The sequence below is a fragment of the Lytechinus variegatus genome, chromosome 4, assembly GCF_018143015.1.
Source record: "Lytechinus variegatus isolate NC3 chromosome 4, Lvar_3.0, whole genome shotgun sequence".
In the NCBI taxonomy this organism is placed as follows: domain Eukaryota; kingdom Metazoa; phylum Echinodermata; class Echinoidea; order Temnopleuroida; family Toxopneustidae; genus Lytechinus; species Lytechinus variegatus.
Window position 1 is genome coordinate 46,170,505 of NC_054743.1, and position 19,031 is coordinate 46,189,535.

The following is a 19,031-nucleotide window of genomic DNA, read 5'->3' on the forward strand; positions in this document are numbered from 1 at the left end:
GGAACCCCGCAGAGAAACGGCCGGAACATTGGCTGGGATGTGGAAGGCCAAGGTGTTAGTGGCCAGTGGTAAATATACATTATTATATCCTGATTTGTACCTAATATGTAATTATTTATGCTCTCCCTTTGTCCAGGGGTAATTGTCGAACCGTGTCCGTATGTATATAGATCTATAGGCTATGTGGTGCTCGACTAGCATGACTAGCCTGGAGGCGTCTGAAACTGAAAGTCATGATTTTAACCCAGGCCAAGGAACTCCTGCCCGCCCGCTATGCGGGCGGGAGTTCCCTGGCCTGGGTTACTATGAATTTAGCTCTACACAGTACTCTACGTAGTCGTAGGGTTACTCCCCACTGACGCCTGGGATCACGAGCTATTCACCCACGTACGGTACTGCCACTGGTAGGCCTACAAAACCTGAAACTTTCGCCCCCGAGATTTCTACTTTCCCTCTAATTTCTAAATCTAGCCCTAAAACATGTAAAACATGTAGGCCTACCTGTCATGGGGTTCAACTTATTTTCCAAGTGAAGTAGATTACCGGGTGTAACATTTCTGCGATATTGATTTCATTTTTAAAGAAGAATTCATAAAAAAACGAATCACGCGATTTCCGTGCTGTCGCCAAGCGAAAGACAAAGAAATTAAGATGGCGACATTAACACGGCCGTAAGCTCTTTCCATCTTTTCTACTAGCCAGGAGGCTTCTAAATTAAAAAATCATTTACTAATACTAGGCCTATACTAACGGAGTCTTGAGGAAGCAAGGTCAATGATGATGATTTTTTTAGATATGTCATATACTTCTTCATCATTGACGTCTTGACACTCTCTCCATAGTGTCTTAAGCGAAGGACCAAAACAAAGATGGATTTCCCTAGAAAATCCATCTTTTTAAACCAAAATCACAAGAATTCTATTAATTCTATTCATTCTTACATCTTCCTACGCCTAATGCGTAGGAAGGTGTTAAATATTATTATATAAAAATATAAAATTTAGAGATAGAAATTAGAGATAAAAATTCTTATTCAACAAATATTAAAATTTATTTCGTGATCATAAATAATTTATATATATTATATGAATTATTTATAATCAAAAAATAAATTTTAATATTTGTTTAATAAGAATTTTTATCTCTAAATTGTTCGTAAAGACGGGATTGCTTTCCGGAAGTACGTCATACATAAGCGGTTCAAGGGTCGACGCTATTGTATTGTATTTCCGTTGTTTACATGTGGAAGGGGGGGTCTACGCGGCATCAGTTAGGTAAGAAATCTTCATTTTTTATATTTTTATATAATAATATTTAAAACCTTCCTACGCATTAGGCGTAGGAAGGTGTAAGAATGAATAGAATTCTTGTGATTTTGGTTTAAAAAGATGGATTTTCTAGGGAAATCCATCTTTGTTTTGGTCCTTCGCTTAAGACACTATGGAGAGAGTGTCAAGACGTCAATGATGAAGAAGTATATGATAAAAAAAATCATCATCATTGCGTCCTCAAGATTCTAGCCAGGCGGCTTCTAGTTCTAGAGAGTAAAAATCAGTTACTAACGTAAGGTTACTCTCATCCGAAGCCAGGTCTTCCTTCTCATTGACCCACACGACGGAAGCCAAAACCTGAAACTTTCACCCCCGAGATTTCTACTTTCCTTAATAGAAAAGATCTAGCCCTAAATCATGTATATTGAAAAAACTTCATTTCCGACATTTCTACGCTCTCGTTATTTTTTAACAAGAATTCATCAAAAAAATTAGAGAAATATTGTGAAAAGACGGAAGAGACTTGCCCGATCTTACTTCCTATTGTTCTTCGCCAACGTTACCCGACGCACGCGTCTATGAGAAGGAAGACCTGGCTTCGTATGAGAGTAACCTTACGTTAGTAAATGATTTTTACTCTCTAGAAGCCGCCTGGCTACTCTCACCCACGTTACTCGACTCAAGCGTCCGTATCGTGGGTGAAGAACAATAGAAAACAAGATGGCGGTGTAAACATCGGGCAAGTCTCTTCTTTTCATGATATTTTTGTCATTTTTTTTAATGAATTCTTGTCTAAAAATAAAATCCATAGCATAGAAATGTCGGAAATGAAGTTGTATCCCAGGTACATGATTTAAGGCTAGATCTTTTTAGAGAGAAAGTAGAAATCTCGGGGGCAAAAGTTTCAGGTTTTGGCTGCCTACATGCACATGTATACAATAGAAGCCCTGGCTTCGTGTGAGAATAAGTTACGTTAGTAAATTATTTTTACTCTCTAGAAGCCTCCTGGCTAGACTGGATTAGCATTACATCTGCTAATTAACAAATTTGGGGGCAAATTTAATGATGTGAAAGATTCTTACTAGTTTTTAAATAATAATTATGTTATTTAGATCTACTGAAAAATATGTCTACAACTCAAAATAGTTTGTGTGTACAGAATAAAATTATTTACGTCTATAACTTAAAAACTGGTGTCTGAATTCTGATTTGATAACTTGTCTGTACTTTGTAGTAATAAATCTAATAATGCTAAAACTCCATTTTTACAATGCATTTCATAAATGGCTCTTTGAAATTACTCTGATTATTTATGTCTGTCCTTAATTTGCCTGTCCCTTCCAGAAAAAAAGCTGATGTACTAAAGAAAGAGAAGGAGTTCCTAAACACCGCAACCAGAGTAGATGAGGCTATGGATGAGTCTGATGCCACAGATGAGGACATGGAGGATGAGGCTTCAACCTCAAAAAAAAAGATGTGAGAAAGAGGGTACGTTGAAACTTTACATTCAACTTAAATTTTAAAGACGTGCATGGATCAGGAAATTTTGAAGCCTACTTGCCAGGAAATTTAGTCCAAAGTGATAAGTGTTTACCTGAAGCAGGCCAGACTTTATTCTGTGATTTGCAAAAAAAAATGACTTCTACATAACTTGATATCGCTGCCAGTGGTGAATAAAAAATTGCTCTTAAATTTCTACTTAAAAAAAAAATTGATGGAATTAGAAAGTATTGGTGGTACTACTTCAATAAAAGAAAATTCATTAGAAAAACGAAAAATAATGATACACTTATGAATTTTGTCTGGATTCCTAGTCTAGATACAGAATTGCATTGGATTTGCACATGACCGCGTACCCAGGTGTCGCAAATTTGAACTCAGAAGATATGCAAACTTAAAGGTGAGTGGCGCGGCGCGGTCACCCCAAAAAATCGCAGCTGAATGGTCTTGAAAAATGTTCAGCGGGGGGGGGGGGGGCTCAATCAAATTTTTAAAAATTCTAAACATATTCCATATGTGTTCATATTTTATTTCCATTTTTGGTTGCAGGTTGGGAAAGCTGACAGATCTGCTATGGCAGAGCTTCTAAAGAAGAAAAAGACTGAATACCAGCGGAACCATGAAGGTCAGTTTAAAAGTTTATTATTTACGGCAAGATTCTGTGGCCAATTAAATTAAATGAAAAATCATGACCAGAAAACAAAATTCTCATATGTCCAGAAAGAGTATCTTCTCCAGAGCATTGCATTCATGCTTTTGGTGCAAATAGAATTTTACATCACAACAAAGAATACCTCTTAATTATCGAAGGTTAAACATATACCACATAAAAATGGTATCTGAAATTATGATGGAGTAGATGCTCTTTCAGGACATACATCTATATGAGATGAGAGTTATGTTTTCCGGACATGCTTTTTCATTAAATTGGTGATTTTTTTAAATGTTAAAGTTTTTTCTGACTTTCTTGGTATATCATTGTAGGATATTGGCACTCTAAACGGATGAATTTCCATTGCTAGCCCTGGCATATCAACATTCACAAATAACACTGTCTCACACACAGATTTGCGTTATGGTAAATTCTAGTAGAAGGGGCTATGAAATGATGTGTCTGATGATATATCCACCGCAAAAATAAAGAAATCACTTTCAATTTTTGAAAAAATGGCATTTTGGGCAATTCATATCGTCTGTGATGTCATAAAATCATATTTAAAAAAAATCTCTGTTCTTTAATGATATTTATCAAACCTTCACTGATATATTTCTCAATTTTTTTTGCTTTTTATTACAACCAATTATTCATCAGGGTGAACTTCCCCTTTGATAGCTTTTACATTTTCTTGTGTATTTTGCCAAGAATGATTGTCTCTGCGTGAATCTACAAATGAATTCAGAATATCACAATTACTGTAAATAGGAAGATGCTCTGTAATTTCTCATATTACCAAGCTCGTCAATAATTTCAAGGCGGAGGGTTAGGGTGAATCTCCCTGAAAGAGAAACTACATGTACTAAATGTAGAATAGCACAGTCTCTCCAAATGGTAATCTACCGTGAAAATAAGTTTTGATGTGGAAACAAAAACAAACGAACATAAAAAAGAGGAAAAGGACACCGACTTTGATTTGAATCTACGTAACCATAGAAAACATTTTAATTTTTTAAGTAAGTGATTGATCTTCACAAATGTCTTGTCATTTTACATTTTACAACGATGCTGCCTGTCACCAGTACAATTTCTTCCAGAACGGCAGACCAAAGAAATTAGAAATTAGAGTCCAAGGCTTAGACAATCAACCAGTTTAAGAACTTAATTTCCTTTAAGTCACTTCCTTGTCATTTCATAAGATATTTCCAATCAAGTAGGACTATAGAAATAAGATTACCGAGCCTGAAATCTTGATTTTCTTGCTGTAACTTATCTGCCCCTAATATAATCCTGTTTCATGGGTATGCATGGTTTTTTGTTATGTTTGTGACTCTTAGATACTCCACTGCAGCTGAGTAACCAACAGTCACAAACAGACGGAACTTGACTTGGCTTTAATTAATATTTATAAATGATGTAGAGTCTTTGATAAAAGTTTGAGACTTTGAGCCAGTTTTTGTGTCCTTTCATTTTCTTATTTTCAGCACACACAACAAGCAAATTTCCCTGCACTTCCATGGGAAAAGTATGTGCACGCATGGGCCAGAAGCTGAAAGATGTCCGTTCATCTCGAAGACGTGCAGAAAAGCAGGTTTAAGTGTGATACCTTTTTTGTTTTTGAAATAAGCCTTAATATTGCCTCATACAAGTCATTAAAAAACCCATTTTATTCTGATCATGGGTATATATTACTTGAAAATGTCTTTCATGTATTATGACATGTCTGCTAATACAGCCAACTCAGGTTTATATAGTGTGTGCTTTCAAAATTTATCATGACATTCCAACTCCTGCTTTATCACCTTGTGCTATTCATCAAACTCAGATTGATATATTTTTATATTTATACTATAACAAATCATTTTCTTGCCATGTACCTTCCGTTTGATACTGTTTCCAAGTTCCAACTAATACAAAGGAATACTTATATGCAGCTATATGGACACTAGTATATGCACTTCATGCAAGAGATTTGTGGACATTTTTTGGCTCTTGTTCATATTTTTCTGATATTTGTCTATAGGTGTGAAAAGGCAAAATATATGCAAAGTGTTCTTATTTTTGAGAAATAAATGTTGGTTACTTCTTCCTGTTTCGAAATTTCACAACTCTCTGTGATGGTAGGGATTTGCTTTACTACATGTGTAGGCGTTGCTTTTCCGACTACGGCGGCGTCGTCGTCAACATTGAAATCTTAACTAAGGTTAAGTTTTTGAAATGTCGTCATAACTTAGGAAGTATATGGGCCTAGTTCATGAAACTTGGACATAAGTGTAACTAAATATCACTGACCATCTTGCATGAGTGTCCAGGTTGCATGATCAAGGTCACTTAGGGTCTAATTTTTTTTTTATGTCATAACTTTAAAAATATAAGGGCCTATTTTATGAAACTTGTACAAAAGTTGCTGATAATCTTACATTAGTGTCAGCCTGTCAGGTCACATGATCAAAGTCAAAGGTCACAGCACTGAAATCTGAACTGTTAATTTTTTCAAGTGTCATCATCATGATCCTATTTCATGAACTTGAACATAAGGGTAATCAAGTACCACTGACAATGAGTTTCAGGTCACATTGTCAAGGCCAATGGTCATTTATGGTCAATAAAATTTGACCATGTTTGGTTATCAAAATCTTAACCAAAGTTTTTGAGATGTCATCTTAACTTTGGAATTTTATCGACCTAGTTCAGGAAAATTGGACATGAGTAATTAAGTTTCACTTATCATCTTGCATGAGTTTTAGGTCATATGATTAAGGTCAAAGGTCACTTAGGGTCAATGAACTGTGACCATGCATGCTCGAGATATTTTTTTAAATGTCATAACTTTGAAAGTTTATGGATCTGGTTCATGAAACTTGGATATAAGGGTAATCAAGTATCATTGATAGTCTTGCACTAGTTTTTAGTCAAATGATTAAGGTCAAATGTCATTTAGCGTCAAAGAACTTTGACTATGTTGGTAATAATTTTGGAAATGTCTTCATAACTTTGAAAGTAAACTTGAACATTAGGGTAATCGAGTATCACTGTTTTTTATTCAAAGTCAGCATTGTTGCTATACTGAATTGCGTGACACAGGCGAGACTGTCAGAGGCGTTCCACTTGTTTTTTTTTTTTCAAGTAACCTTTTCTTTTAAACAGGTTATTTTAGTTCGGTGTTTTCATCACTTGTAACATCGCTTGCAAGTCTTGTTTCGAATGAAGATACTTGCATTTGAATGAAAGAACAACCTCAACGATAAATTTGTCAGAATATAGACTCATAAATGTTAGATACCTTAAAGGGGTACTCCAGGCTGAAAATAATCATATCAAAATAAATATAGTAATATCCACCGAGCAAAACGCTGAAAATCTGATAGCAAATAGCGAAGTTATAGTATTTCAAGCTTAGCATTATTTTGTGAAAATAGTCATATGCAAGTCATCATGAATGTGCAATAGGTTGACTAATGATGTCATGTCCCCACCTTCCTTTTTCTTATTTTATTTAATAAAATCATGATCATTTCATATTTTCCTACATGTGTACACAACATGTCTCCCTTGTAACAAAATAAGTTGGCACAATGATTTTCTTACAAACTAAATCAGTTGTCAATCCCATTTTTTTATTATATCTGGTGACAAAATTTGACTAAATATAATTTTTTGAAATAAAATACAAAAGATTACGTGGGGATATCATCAGCTTGCTCATTGCATATTCATGAAGACATGCATAGCACTGTTTTGCCCTAGTAATGCAAAAGTTAAAAATGTAATGACTTTGTCATCCTTGTCAGATTTTGATGAAATTTGCAGTATTTTATTTGTCTCCTTTTACTTTATTTGTTAAAATTGTATTATGTCAGCCTGGAGTACCCCGTTAATATGTTTACATTTAAGAAATATTTCATACCAGGCTTGTTTTCCCAAACAATTTCATTCCACAACGTATGTTTACTTGTGAAAATCGAGGAGAAAAATTCATGTTTGTATTCATAGTGCTTGTATTTATGACCCAGTTATTTTCATGTTGCTTTTATTATATTACTGTTTATTAAACTGAACAAAATGAATTTTTTCATTTTTTATTTCTAATTATATTTTCTTGTGTCTTGTAGATTGCTCTCCCTACTCTTCAGATTGGGACCAAAGCACAGTGTCTACCATGATACAACCACCCAAGTACCTATAGCCAGTGACAACAGACAAATTCTCAAATCAATTTTGTTGTGATCAGGAGGATGGAAGTTTTTAGTGTTGATTTTTTTTTTTACAAGTGGGTATGCAAAATGATGAAAGATATATTCTAAAATTTGATTTGAATTGGTGACACTATTATTAGCTTCCACTCCTATTGAGATAAGCACTAATTGGCAATGATGATATACTTTTGTGGTCAAGATTGCAGGACACTGTGCTTCGTTCCAGTTGGCCTGTGTTGCAGTGGTCTACATGGTATGTGCTGCATGGGTATGTAGTGGACTGCATGTGGTAAACGAGCTAGTGGCACATGCATACCACAGTGTGGTGGACTGTGTAGTCAATGTCCGTGTGGTGGACTGTGGTAGACATCACAGTAAGATGAGCACCTTAGTGTGGGGGACTATGTGGTGTATGTCATAGTGTGGGGGACTATGTGGTGTATGTCATAGTGTGGTGGACTATGTGGTGTATGTCATAGTGTGGTGGACTCTGTGGTATATGTCATAGTGTGGTGGACTATGTGGTATATGTCATAGTGTGGTGGACTATGTGGTGCATGTCATAGTGTGGTGGACTCTGTGGTATATGTCATAGTGTGGTGGACTGTGTGGTATATGTCATAGTGTGGTGGACTATGTGGTTGATGTCATAGTGTGGTGGACTATGTGGTGTATGTCATAGTGTGGTGGACTATGTGGTGTATGTCATAGTGTGGTTGACTATGTGGTGAATGCCACAGTGTAAAGGACTATGTGGTTATAAACGTGTGGTACACAGTGTGTTTAATATGTGTTTCGGACTGTGTGGCGACTGTGTGGCAACACTGTGTTACACAGTGTTGTAAACACAGTGTTACCACACGTCCCAAAATCATATATTAAACACATGTGGTACACGCTGTGAACACACTGTGGTACACACTGTGGTACACACTGTGGTAACACTGTGTTTGTTCCATAAGGGCTAGGTACCGTTATTATTATAAGATTAATGTTTCTATTTTCAATTTCATTTATGTTACATGTATATGTTGTCTAGCATTACACCCTACCAATGAAACAAGTATATTGTTACTGTTATGTACTATGGACATGAAATAAATGTGAAACTTTTTTTTACTGATAAAGATGAAACACGTACATGCGCTCGAGTATTCGTGGACTTTATTCCTACCGAGTACCATTCACCTGGGTTGAGTGCAGCACAGTATGGATAAATTTCTTGCTGACGGAAAAACACGCCACGTCTAGGATTCGAACCCATGACCCGTTGTTTGAAAGACGAGAGTCCGAACCACTAGACCACGACGCACCCACATGCTAAAACAATAAGCGGCATGGAAATTGGACTAATTGAAGTTCACCAGTCCTTTGTTCTTATGAGCCAAACCAAAGAAATATGCAAATGAGGTCATTAGCATGCATGTGCCCCACCATCACTTGGCACAGGTAAAATTGAATCCGACACCACACACATACTAAGCGACATCGGAATCGGAGCTTACTTTCTTGGTCAGGTTCCTTTTTTAGGGGGGGGGTGTTGAAATGACGGGAAACAGCCATCTATAACCTATACATACGTCCAACCGAACGCTAAATCAACATAAATAAACCGGTACTACAGTGTGTATAAAAAAGGGAAAGATTTGAAGAGTCTGTAAAATATTTGTTTCAAATTTTAATGTTTCATTGTATAAGAACGATTTTGGCCAAGATGAAAAAGAAAGGCATAGGAAGGAACCTGAAAATTTAAACAGAATGATATATTTTCTGAAAATCATCGATAAAATAAGTATTTCACATTTCCATTTTATTTCTAATCGCTCACGGATATTAAAGGAAAATACACCACTAATTACCAGTAAATATTGTGTTTAAAGCAGCCACAGTTTAAACAAATTAACCTTTAGAAAACAGATTTACCATGTTTACTCTTATAAAGTGCTCTTATTTCCTGGAGATAGATGTAGAGGGTATTACAAAACATTCCCGATAAGCTGACATGATAATTATGTATGATTATTTTTACAACGATTATACACATTATGATAATCTATTGAAATTAACTGTAAACTGCCAACACGTCATTTGATAGGTGAAACGACCCCCCCCCCCCCCCCCATTAAAAAAGATCATAACAATAATTTTGAATAAATAAGTATAAAAAATGAACAAATAATAAAAATTTTAATACGTACTTTCGAATGAGTGGCGTTATGAGCAAGCATCGCGGAGAAATTATCATTCATATCCTCTCCTTGGCCCGAAGAGATAGCGATCCATGCTGATCTCAGAGTGGATGAGGAGCACATGAAGTCAGCCAGGTCCTCTGAAGCAGTCTTTCCACATGCCTTTTTTAATGACAAGATTTTCCAAGTATGCACATCATTTATGAGAAAAGATAACGCCATTGTATGTGGGGGAGATAATCAAAGATCGATTTTACTCGATAGTTCAATTCATTATTTACGTGTATCTTGTTAAATTATGGTGTGGAGTAATTGTCCAAAAGATGGTACATGTACATTGGGCTTTACCTTGATCATAATAGAGATGAAACATTTCGGGTTGATCATCTGGTGCATGTGGGTACTGAATATGGAAATATTGGAAATTTGACACAGACCACCTGGCACTGATGACATTCAGAAAACAATTGAGCAACAGAATGTGCCTGTCACAGTCTCTGGAGCATGGGACTTCTCTACACGGAAGCCGATTTAGCATTATTAAGCAATGCCTCAAATATTGAAGATTCGGGGGGATGGCGGAGATAGCTAAATATCAGTCTTTGAAACTTTACCAAATGACGTAATTTTTTATGGTACTGTCATCTAGAGGGTCCTATCAACTCGATTCTTAGGGCTAGTCATAGATGAACAACTATCTTGGAAACCGCACAGTCGACAATGTCTGCAAAATCATTGATCGGAAAACTGGCATCCTTGATAAATTAAACACTTGCTACCAAACACTATTATGTTATCCGTGGATTCTGCATTAATCATTCCTTACCTAAATTACGGAATTATAGCTTGGGATAATGCAGCAAGTTTGCCAATTAATGGACTATATATATTGCCCCTCCCCCCCAAAAAAAAATAATAATAATAATATTAAAAAATAAATAGATAAGTAAATCAAAATAAATAAATGAGATAAAATAAAAAAAAAAAAATAAATCGTATAACACATACACGTAATCTATTCTTGAAAATAAAATTCTGAAATTAAAAGAAATGTATACTTTTCAACTTGGAAAGCATATGTTCAAGCTTAACACTAAACAATTGCCATTGCCTCTAACTGATATGTTCTTTTTTAATATAGTTCGATTCATAGTCACTTCACTCGCCAAGCAAACCCTTTTCATTTACCACTGAATGGGACATCATTCGCTCAAACGACGTTTGTTTTTTTAGAAATGATATATAAAAAAAGATTCACATCTTAAAAAATAAAATTATTTCTCCTGAATTATAACTCAATTATTTAATTACCTACATGTAATTATAAATTACTGCGCTAATTAGGAAACCTTTACGAAATAGCGTAGAGTATGATTAGGAAGCCTTTGCTTAGTAGCGTACAATATGATTTTTAATACATATATTGATTTTTTTCACACCAATGATCTGTATTAAAATGTACCCATTGCATAACTGTATGCATTTTTTAAACATGCTATACATACAAGAAATAACAATTTCAGGGGGGACTATACATGGTGCTTTTTAGATGGTCCTCCCTCCCATTCAGATTATTTCTCATTTTGATAATCCACTGGAATATGTTTTTGGTGTATACTTCAAATGTGATTATATGTTCCTATGTCAACTATAAATATGAAAAATGGAAAGTGGACAATGAAAATAATTGACATGAATTGTATTGGATAATAGTCAATCCCACGCAATGGAATTTAGACATTCTGGTATGCATAAGCAGATAGCCTGACCCCGTTAACATAGGGTGAGACACCACAACCATTTTTTTTATCCAAATGAAGACAAATGGACGAAAAATGTGATGTACATATGATATACATGTGATGCTTTATGTGCAATTGATGTTGCATCGGGTAACATCGTGTAAATCAGCTGGAAGGCAATCATAATAATCCCATTGACGGTCAATCGGATTGGGTTCACCCTAGTCACTATCCCGTCTATGTGGTCTAGTGGTTAAGGCACCGGCGTTCAAAGCTGGGGGCCCGGGTTCGATTCCCGGCGGAGACATTTTTTCGGCATCACCAATTTTTCCTAAGGGTAGATAGGTCTGGGGAACCTTGATTTAAGCTACGCCTACCATTGTTCTCTTTATCAATTTCTTTACAATATATATATATATATATATATATATATATATATATATACATGTGTATATATATATATATCCACTATCCAATTAATCAAAATACGATTAAACCTACTTTTTTAGCTTTAAAAAGGTTAAGAAATGTAAAATTTCGGTAAAATCACATTTTAAGTCTACAAAATAGTTTGGAAAAGCAAATTGCCTTACTATACCCCAAAATAATGTAAATAGACAGCGAAAGCAGAGAAATAAAGAAGTTGTGGCCAGCCATTTTTAATTTAGGCCCGGCACACTTATTTCTCGGACGCGAGACCAAAAATAATAATATTGCCATTTTATGTTGAAATACAGTAAAATGAATTAAAAAAAACTATTGTCGTATCGAAATGACAAAAATACGATGTTTGACCCATGCATAGCCCACGCTTAATATGTTTTACTATTTCTTCTTATCTGCAATTTTTAAACAAATTTTTGTCAGAGTGAATTTCTTTAAAATGATATTGACTGTTGCTGTTCCTCTATGAATAGCTTTTGAAAATTTACTTACCACTTTATGATGATTCATGATGAAGATATGACCCGCTACTGTGTGCGCCGGTATCTTCTCCCCGATCACAAGTGCCTTGCTGGATGAAGTCGATAGATGATCTGCCACAGCTTTAGCCACTGTTTGGTCTTGACTCTCATATGCTACATCAGCAATGAAGTCATCATCGATTCGCCCATATCCCATTTGCCACGTTGAAGTACCTCTTGATGCTGCTGTGAGATGAGACACGATATCCAATCCGACCTCCTTCTTCTGGGCCGAGGTGAAGTACAGAAGCTCCCGGAATTCGCTTGCATTTCCGATTATGTCCTTCATCAACCTGTTGTACTCGCTTCTGTTTGAGTTGTGAAGAGATGTCAGATACATTCCTGCTAGATACTCCTGAAACAGCTTATGAGGGAACTGGACAGATGAGATTGAAGAATGAAAATGGTGTCTTCTCTCTCTCCGCGAAAGGGTTTGCCTTTGTTTAGTGAGTACTCCGACTTGGCAACCTGTATCCACAGAACCCGGCCAGGTCTGGAATTCCTCTTCGGTGAATACTAGCCTCCTCTGATTGAGCCCCTGCCAGGCAAGGCAACCAATATTGGATAGATGACATAGGATCATCTTCCGTTCTCGATCCACTTCTCCACCATTATAACTTGCAGACATATGAAGCTTGGAAAGATAATGATCTATTAAGAAGTGGATCATCTCATCAAACAGTTGGGAAAATGTTTGCAGTTTGGACATTGCAACACGGCGTTCACCATCAAAGTCTTTCCACATGACGCACAGCATTGCTGTGTATATTGGAAACGGGGCCATATTTTCTCTGATTACATCGTTGGTTGATATGAATTGGTTCAATTGCTCAGCTGAAGCTGTGTCTGGATGAAAGAACTTAGTGATGTAGGAAGAAAGATTGTTAGCAGAAAATCCTTCGACCGCAATGAAAGCATACACCTTTCTAAGATCCAAATTTATCCGTACCTCATCTGATCGCCATCTTCTAGATGTGATTAGCACTCTCCCTGACTTAAACAGCCGATTTAAGATGATCAAGGCGATCTGGTGAGGGTTATTTAGATCACCTGCTAACTCGTCTAGGCCGTCCAGAACAAGAAAGACGTCTTTCTGATGTGAGAAGACATATTTGTTTAGCTGCATAGCTGTAACCATATTGTCGTCTGGGAGGTAAGACTTTAGTATCTCTCCAAGAGTCTTACCCTCTAAATCACGTAGAAGGACGAGAAGAACCAGTTTGAAATCTTGGTAGCCAGCTCCATGAATCCAGTCCCAAACAATCTTTGCACAAAGAGTTGTCTTCCCCACACCACCTTCACCTTCAACCAACAAACGTTTAGGAAGGACTCCGTTGACTTTAGTCTTGAGTAGGTCTGCGTAGAGTAGCGGTGCCTTTAGGGTTGTTCCACGGCCTTCTTCTATCAACGTTAAATTGGTGAAGATCTGGTCTAATTGAAATAGAAGACTGCTGTTCAGTGGATCTGCTGGAATCTGACAGTGATGAAGGGCAGAATATTCTTTGACCTCTTTGATGACCCGTTGGATTTCCTCTTCTGTCAGTGACGGTATGTGATCACCGGTCTGGCCTGTCACAAGAGAGAAAAAAAATGTGTAAATTCATAGAAGAATGCAATTCGAAAGAATATGAGTGGTGATGTGTTTTACTTAATGAACTTTTTGTATGATATATTTAGGGGGGAATATTTGGGAAATACAACAATGCATTATTAGTAAGAAAAAACAACTTTAGTCTCTTGTGATCATTATTTTGATTACTGTTTTTCATATATGTATGCATATACATATATAAATATGTATATATATATATATATATATATATATATATATATATATATATATATATATATATATATATATATATATATATATATATATATATATATATATATATATATACATGTATATATGTAATTGTCATTAACTATCAGATTGCCATTTGCATATTACTTTTACTACTTATTCTAAATGTTAATTTCATCATTATCTATATCATCATTATTATTACCATTATGATTTTCATCATCATGATAACTCATCGTCAAACTCTCATTCTTATCATCAAGATCTTCATCAGATTATCATTATTATGAATTCAATACATGGCCGTAGTGTAGGGGGTTGTATAGTACTGGTAGTCCTAATCACCTTTTAGAACACTGTTTGCCAGCTGTACCAGATGCATGTCTTGTAACTTGTTGGACAGTATTTCCCTCGCTTCTTCATGCCGAACTGTTTTGAGCCATTCGCAAAGCATCTTGTAGGTAGCTAGCATTATGTTTCCAATGTTGTCTTCCTTGAATCGACTTATTTGAGCTTCAGTGAATTCTAGAGCTAGTCCGACCTTCCTAAGGTCTGATGGATCCATACCGTCAGCAAGGAGATACAATTCATGCTCACTTAGATCCCCAAGCCTAATTTGTATAGAAAGACATCGGATAAACACATAATGAATCACAAAGATGTTCCAACGTTGCTCTTCTATTTGATCACTGTGTTTTGGGGAAATATCCTTAACCTGAAGAATAAAAAAGGAGCATTCCATACATGAATCAGCAGTGGCGTACCGTGGGTCGCGGCATTGGGGGGCACCAGCAAAAATTTCGGGTCACTTAGGGAGCGCGCGAAGCGCGCTCAGTTGTCAGGTATACTGACCTAATAGAGATATTTTAAGGACATGCAGTGCCATCAAACGGATATGTATCTCACTGATTAAATAATGCGAGCGCGAAGCGCGAGCTGAAAATTTTTGATATTGAGGGCTAAAAATTGACATTATAAGCGAATTGTTTTGTAATCATGATACTTTTTTTTGTATATATTGACCCTAAACAAGGAAATTTCAAGGATTATATTTTAGAATCCATTAAGAGTATAAATATCTCACCATAGTCATCTAATGCTATTGCCATCCTTTGCTGATTTTGTTAGAATTACATCTAAACACAGTCATGAAGCACCTTTTGTAGTCATGTAATCATGATTATCATACGCATCTTACTAATCAAATACTGCAAGCGCAAAAGCGCGAGCTGAAAATTTAGGAAATATAGACCTGAAGAGGGGCATTCTAAGGGTTGTTTGTAGGAATTCTCTAAGACCCTACGTATTTGACTAACCAAATGATGCGAGCGCGAAGCGCGAGCTGAATTTTTTGTATATATTGACCACAAACATGGATATTTTAAGGACTATAGTTACGAATCCATTAAGTCAGAGTATACATATCTCACCATAGTCATCTAATACGAGTGCCAAGCGCTTGCTGATTTTGTTAGAATTACATCTAAACACATGGAGCACTTTTTGAAGTCATTGTAATCATGATTATTATACGCATCTCACTAATGAAATACTGCGAGCGCGAAGCGCGAGCTGAAAATCTAGGAAATTCAGACATGAAGAGGGGCATTCCAAGGCTTGTTTGTAGGAATTCACTAAGACCCCACGTATTTCACTAACCAAATTATGCGAGCGCGAAGCGCGAGTTAAAATTTTTTGATATTCAGATCAGAAAAATTTACATTTTAAGGACTGATTTTAGGAGTTAATGAAGAGCAAAAATCTCACCAATCCACTAATGCGAACGTTAGCACGGACAGGAAATGTTTTATATTAAGACCTTAAAATAGGGCAATAACTTTCAGTAGTCATGAAAAATAAGAATATATCACTACTTAAAACAATAATAACTCTAATTGCGAGGAAATATATTATTTTGTTGTATATTGATTTGAAAACGGGAGGCTTTAGTACAGCAGGTTTATATATCTCGTTAAAAGGTCTATGCGAGCACCAGGAACAATGAAGACAATTAAGCATATAATGTTTCATAAAGTTGTGAAAAAATGCTTCTTATGTTATATAATATAATATAACACTGTGATAAACAGCAATTTCTTCTTTTCCCCACTACGTTTCTCTTCTTTTTTCCCTCTTTTTCTCCTTTTCCCCGTTTTTTTTTTGGCCAGCCGATTGGGGGGACACGCGCCCCCCCATGCCCCCCCGTAGTTACGCCACTGTGAATCAGGTTTCACCATTCAATGATAAAAACAAATAATCATATAAATAAATATAACGACTAAAACAAGCATTAATAAGTGTTTTCGTAATTAATTGCACCCTTTGAATTCCGTCGAATATCATGTACACTATACACGAATCTTATCGCCAATGATTGAAATTAGTCAATTGAAAGTCACTGTCATATTAATGACCCCATAATTCAACCTGCTTACTTGGTATTTGGACCCGGGTTTGGTTCCACGTCACCAGACCTCAGTAGGAGCATGTTTGCCATATCGGGGGAGCAACCACCATTGGATAAAGGTGATATGTCATGTCCACTGACTTCAGCGACTTGTATTATACGATACCCTGCCACCTTTTGATTATGAAGAGAGCAGAAGATAGGAGGAACAGAGAGAAAACAGTTATATACAATTTCCTTCGCAAACTGTATTATGTAGGTGTATCAATTCCATATCTTTCCGACTTTGATGGTTATCAACTATTAAAACATTACATGACATTAGAAAGGACAGTTTATTCGAGTCATTAGGGGTTTCTTAAGTGGCTGTACCCAAATAACCATTTATAAATAATATCTTAAATTATAGTGAATATTATGTTAATGCCATGTCCAAAAAAGCGAATTTGTAAACTTATTTTGTATTATTCACTGATACTATTAGAAGTTGTCCTTAATGATAATTAGGCGCTTACTAGCAACACTGTATTATGTTTATGACAGTTTATTCTGGGGAATGGCACAACTAATACAAATAGCAAAAACTGGTTTGCACCGTAAATTATTGACCGACCTATAACATTAAGCTACATGTATAAGAATCGGGTAAGGCTCTCATTTTTAGATTATTGCTGGATAAATCTCGTAAGGTAAATAGTGCGTCCTTCTAAAAGGAAATCTAGATCGTCGGTTATTACTTTTTCGACATAAGAAAACGATTTATGGTCTCTTATCATTATAAATTTAAACTTTTTTCTTCCTTTTGATACCAAATATAATATGAGTAGGGAGTAAATATGAAATATCAATTTTAATACCAAGTTGCGCAGGAAAATGAGTCGAAATTCGCTCAAGACACTCTGACCTTAGCATATTTTGTACTCTTGGTACAGTTTCTGCGAGTTTCTGCGCAAGTTGCTTTTGGTATGTCTCATAATATATCGCTTATCGTACTCCGCATTGTTTCAACTATTCGGTTTTGGTCTTAAAAATGATGCTAATTTTATGGCCAAAACTTATCATGATTGCGATATCTTTCTCTGAGGAGAGGTTTCGTTTTTGTGGGATGCGCTGTATAGGAATCAGAATAATTTGTTTTCACAAGAATGTAATGTTTATCTGTTTTGCATTATCCTGATAACGTTGTGTTGCTAATTATTCTAATTGAGTAAGATATGGTTCTAAAAAGGATCTTAGACCTACCCTGGTACACGACGATTTGTGTCCAAAGCTGCGTGACAGATTCATCCTAGCACTAGCCGATAATTGGCTATCTATCCCCGACGGTAAAGGGTTTGGTGTCTTCTTCTCGTAACGTGTGCTGTCATCTCGATCACCAGTGAAGGTTCCGACAACCTGTGAGTATGACTCTGATGTGCCGTCTGTTTGGTCAGGTTTACTTGTTTGAGTTAAATTGCTGGAGTTGAGATGTGACACGCGACGAATTGTTATGTATCTCAGGTCCAACTCGTCTAGGTCACAAGACTTGGTAGGTTTGGTGTAAGAAGGATCAGGGACAGGAGTGGATTGCTTCTTGGTTAAACTTGTTGGATGTGTTGCAAGTGTACAGCCACCAGCACACTTAGAGCCATTCTGGGTGATGTGATCGGGGCTTTTAGTATGACAAGAAGAACCATTGTCTCCAAAGTAACCGGTCTCAGAACATGATTTGACTGTGCTTCTATTGATGTTACTTGGCGATTCAGTTTTGGCTGGGTTCAGCTTTATATCGTTAGAGGACGGAGGTTTTTGGCATGTTGCATTACCAATTTTGCTATTTTCATCAGTTGAAGAGCCATTGGAAAATGAGTGGTGGCGATGGCCATTGTCATTTGCTTTTAAGTGTTCAGCCACTTTCTTCGCCTTTTCAATCAATTTAAGACCATAAACATACCTCCTTAAATAGTAGTAGAAGTCATATACTTTCTCCTTCCGGCGCATGTACGTACCAATCTTGACACGCCAGACACTGAGAGACACAGGCATGATGACATCAGGAGACTGCGTGATAAACGAGAAAAAAAATGCATTTTTAATGAGATGGGCAATTTTTTTTGGTAGTATCAGCAAGAGCATATTAAATTTAACGTGGTACACGTTACACGAGTTCCGTCTGATTTCTCAATAAATGAAATATGCAATATGATATTTTGACCCATTTGACCATGTGGTCAGAGGCGTCGATCCGGGGGGGGGGGGGGCAGGGGGCGATCGCCCCACCAATGAAAATATTGGCCGAGGGGGGCAAACATATCATTTTGCC

At 36.3% G+C, this 19,031-nt stretch overlaps 1 protein-coding gene and 1 long non-coding RNA gene across 2 annotated transcripts in view; one reads left to right on the forward strand and one right to left on the reverse strand.

Moving 5' to 3' along the window:
* The window catches only part of LOC121413030, a 28,335-nt gene extending 11,534 nt beyond the window's left edge, over nucleotides 1-16,801 (reverse strand). Inside the window, exons 1-4 of the mRNA XM_041605794.1 lie at nucleotides 16,758-16,801; nucleotides 14,668-14,933; nucleotides 12,490-14,087; nucleotides 9,821-9,973 (exon numbers count right to left, since the gene is read on the reverse strand). Coding sequence (XP_041461728.1) covers nucleotides 9,821-9,973; nucleotides 12,490-14,087; nucleotides 14,668-14,887 — 1,971 coding nt within the window. The 5' untranslated portion in view covers nucleotides 14,888-14,933; nucleotides 16,758-16,801. The remainder of the gene's footprint in view (nucleotides 1-9,820; nucleotides 9,974-12,489; nucleotides 14,088-14,667; nucleotides 14,934-16,757) is intronic.
* On the forward strand, nucleotides 2,730-4,954 carry LOC121414175. The gene is made up of 3 exons (XR_005969815.1): nucleotides 2,730-2,759; nucleotides 3,321-3,396; nucleotides 4,911-4,954. It is a non-coding gene; the product is annotated as an uncharacterized LOC121414175 (long non-coding RNA).
* Nucleotides 16,802-19,031: the final 2,230 nt, after the last annotated feature.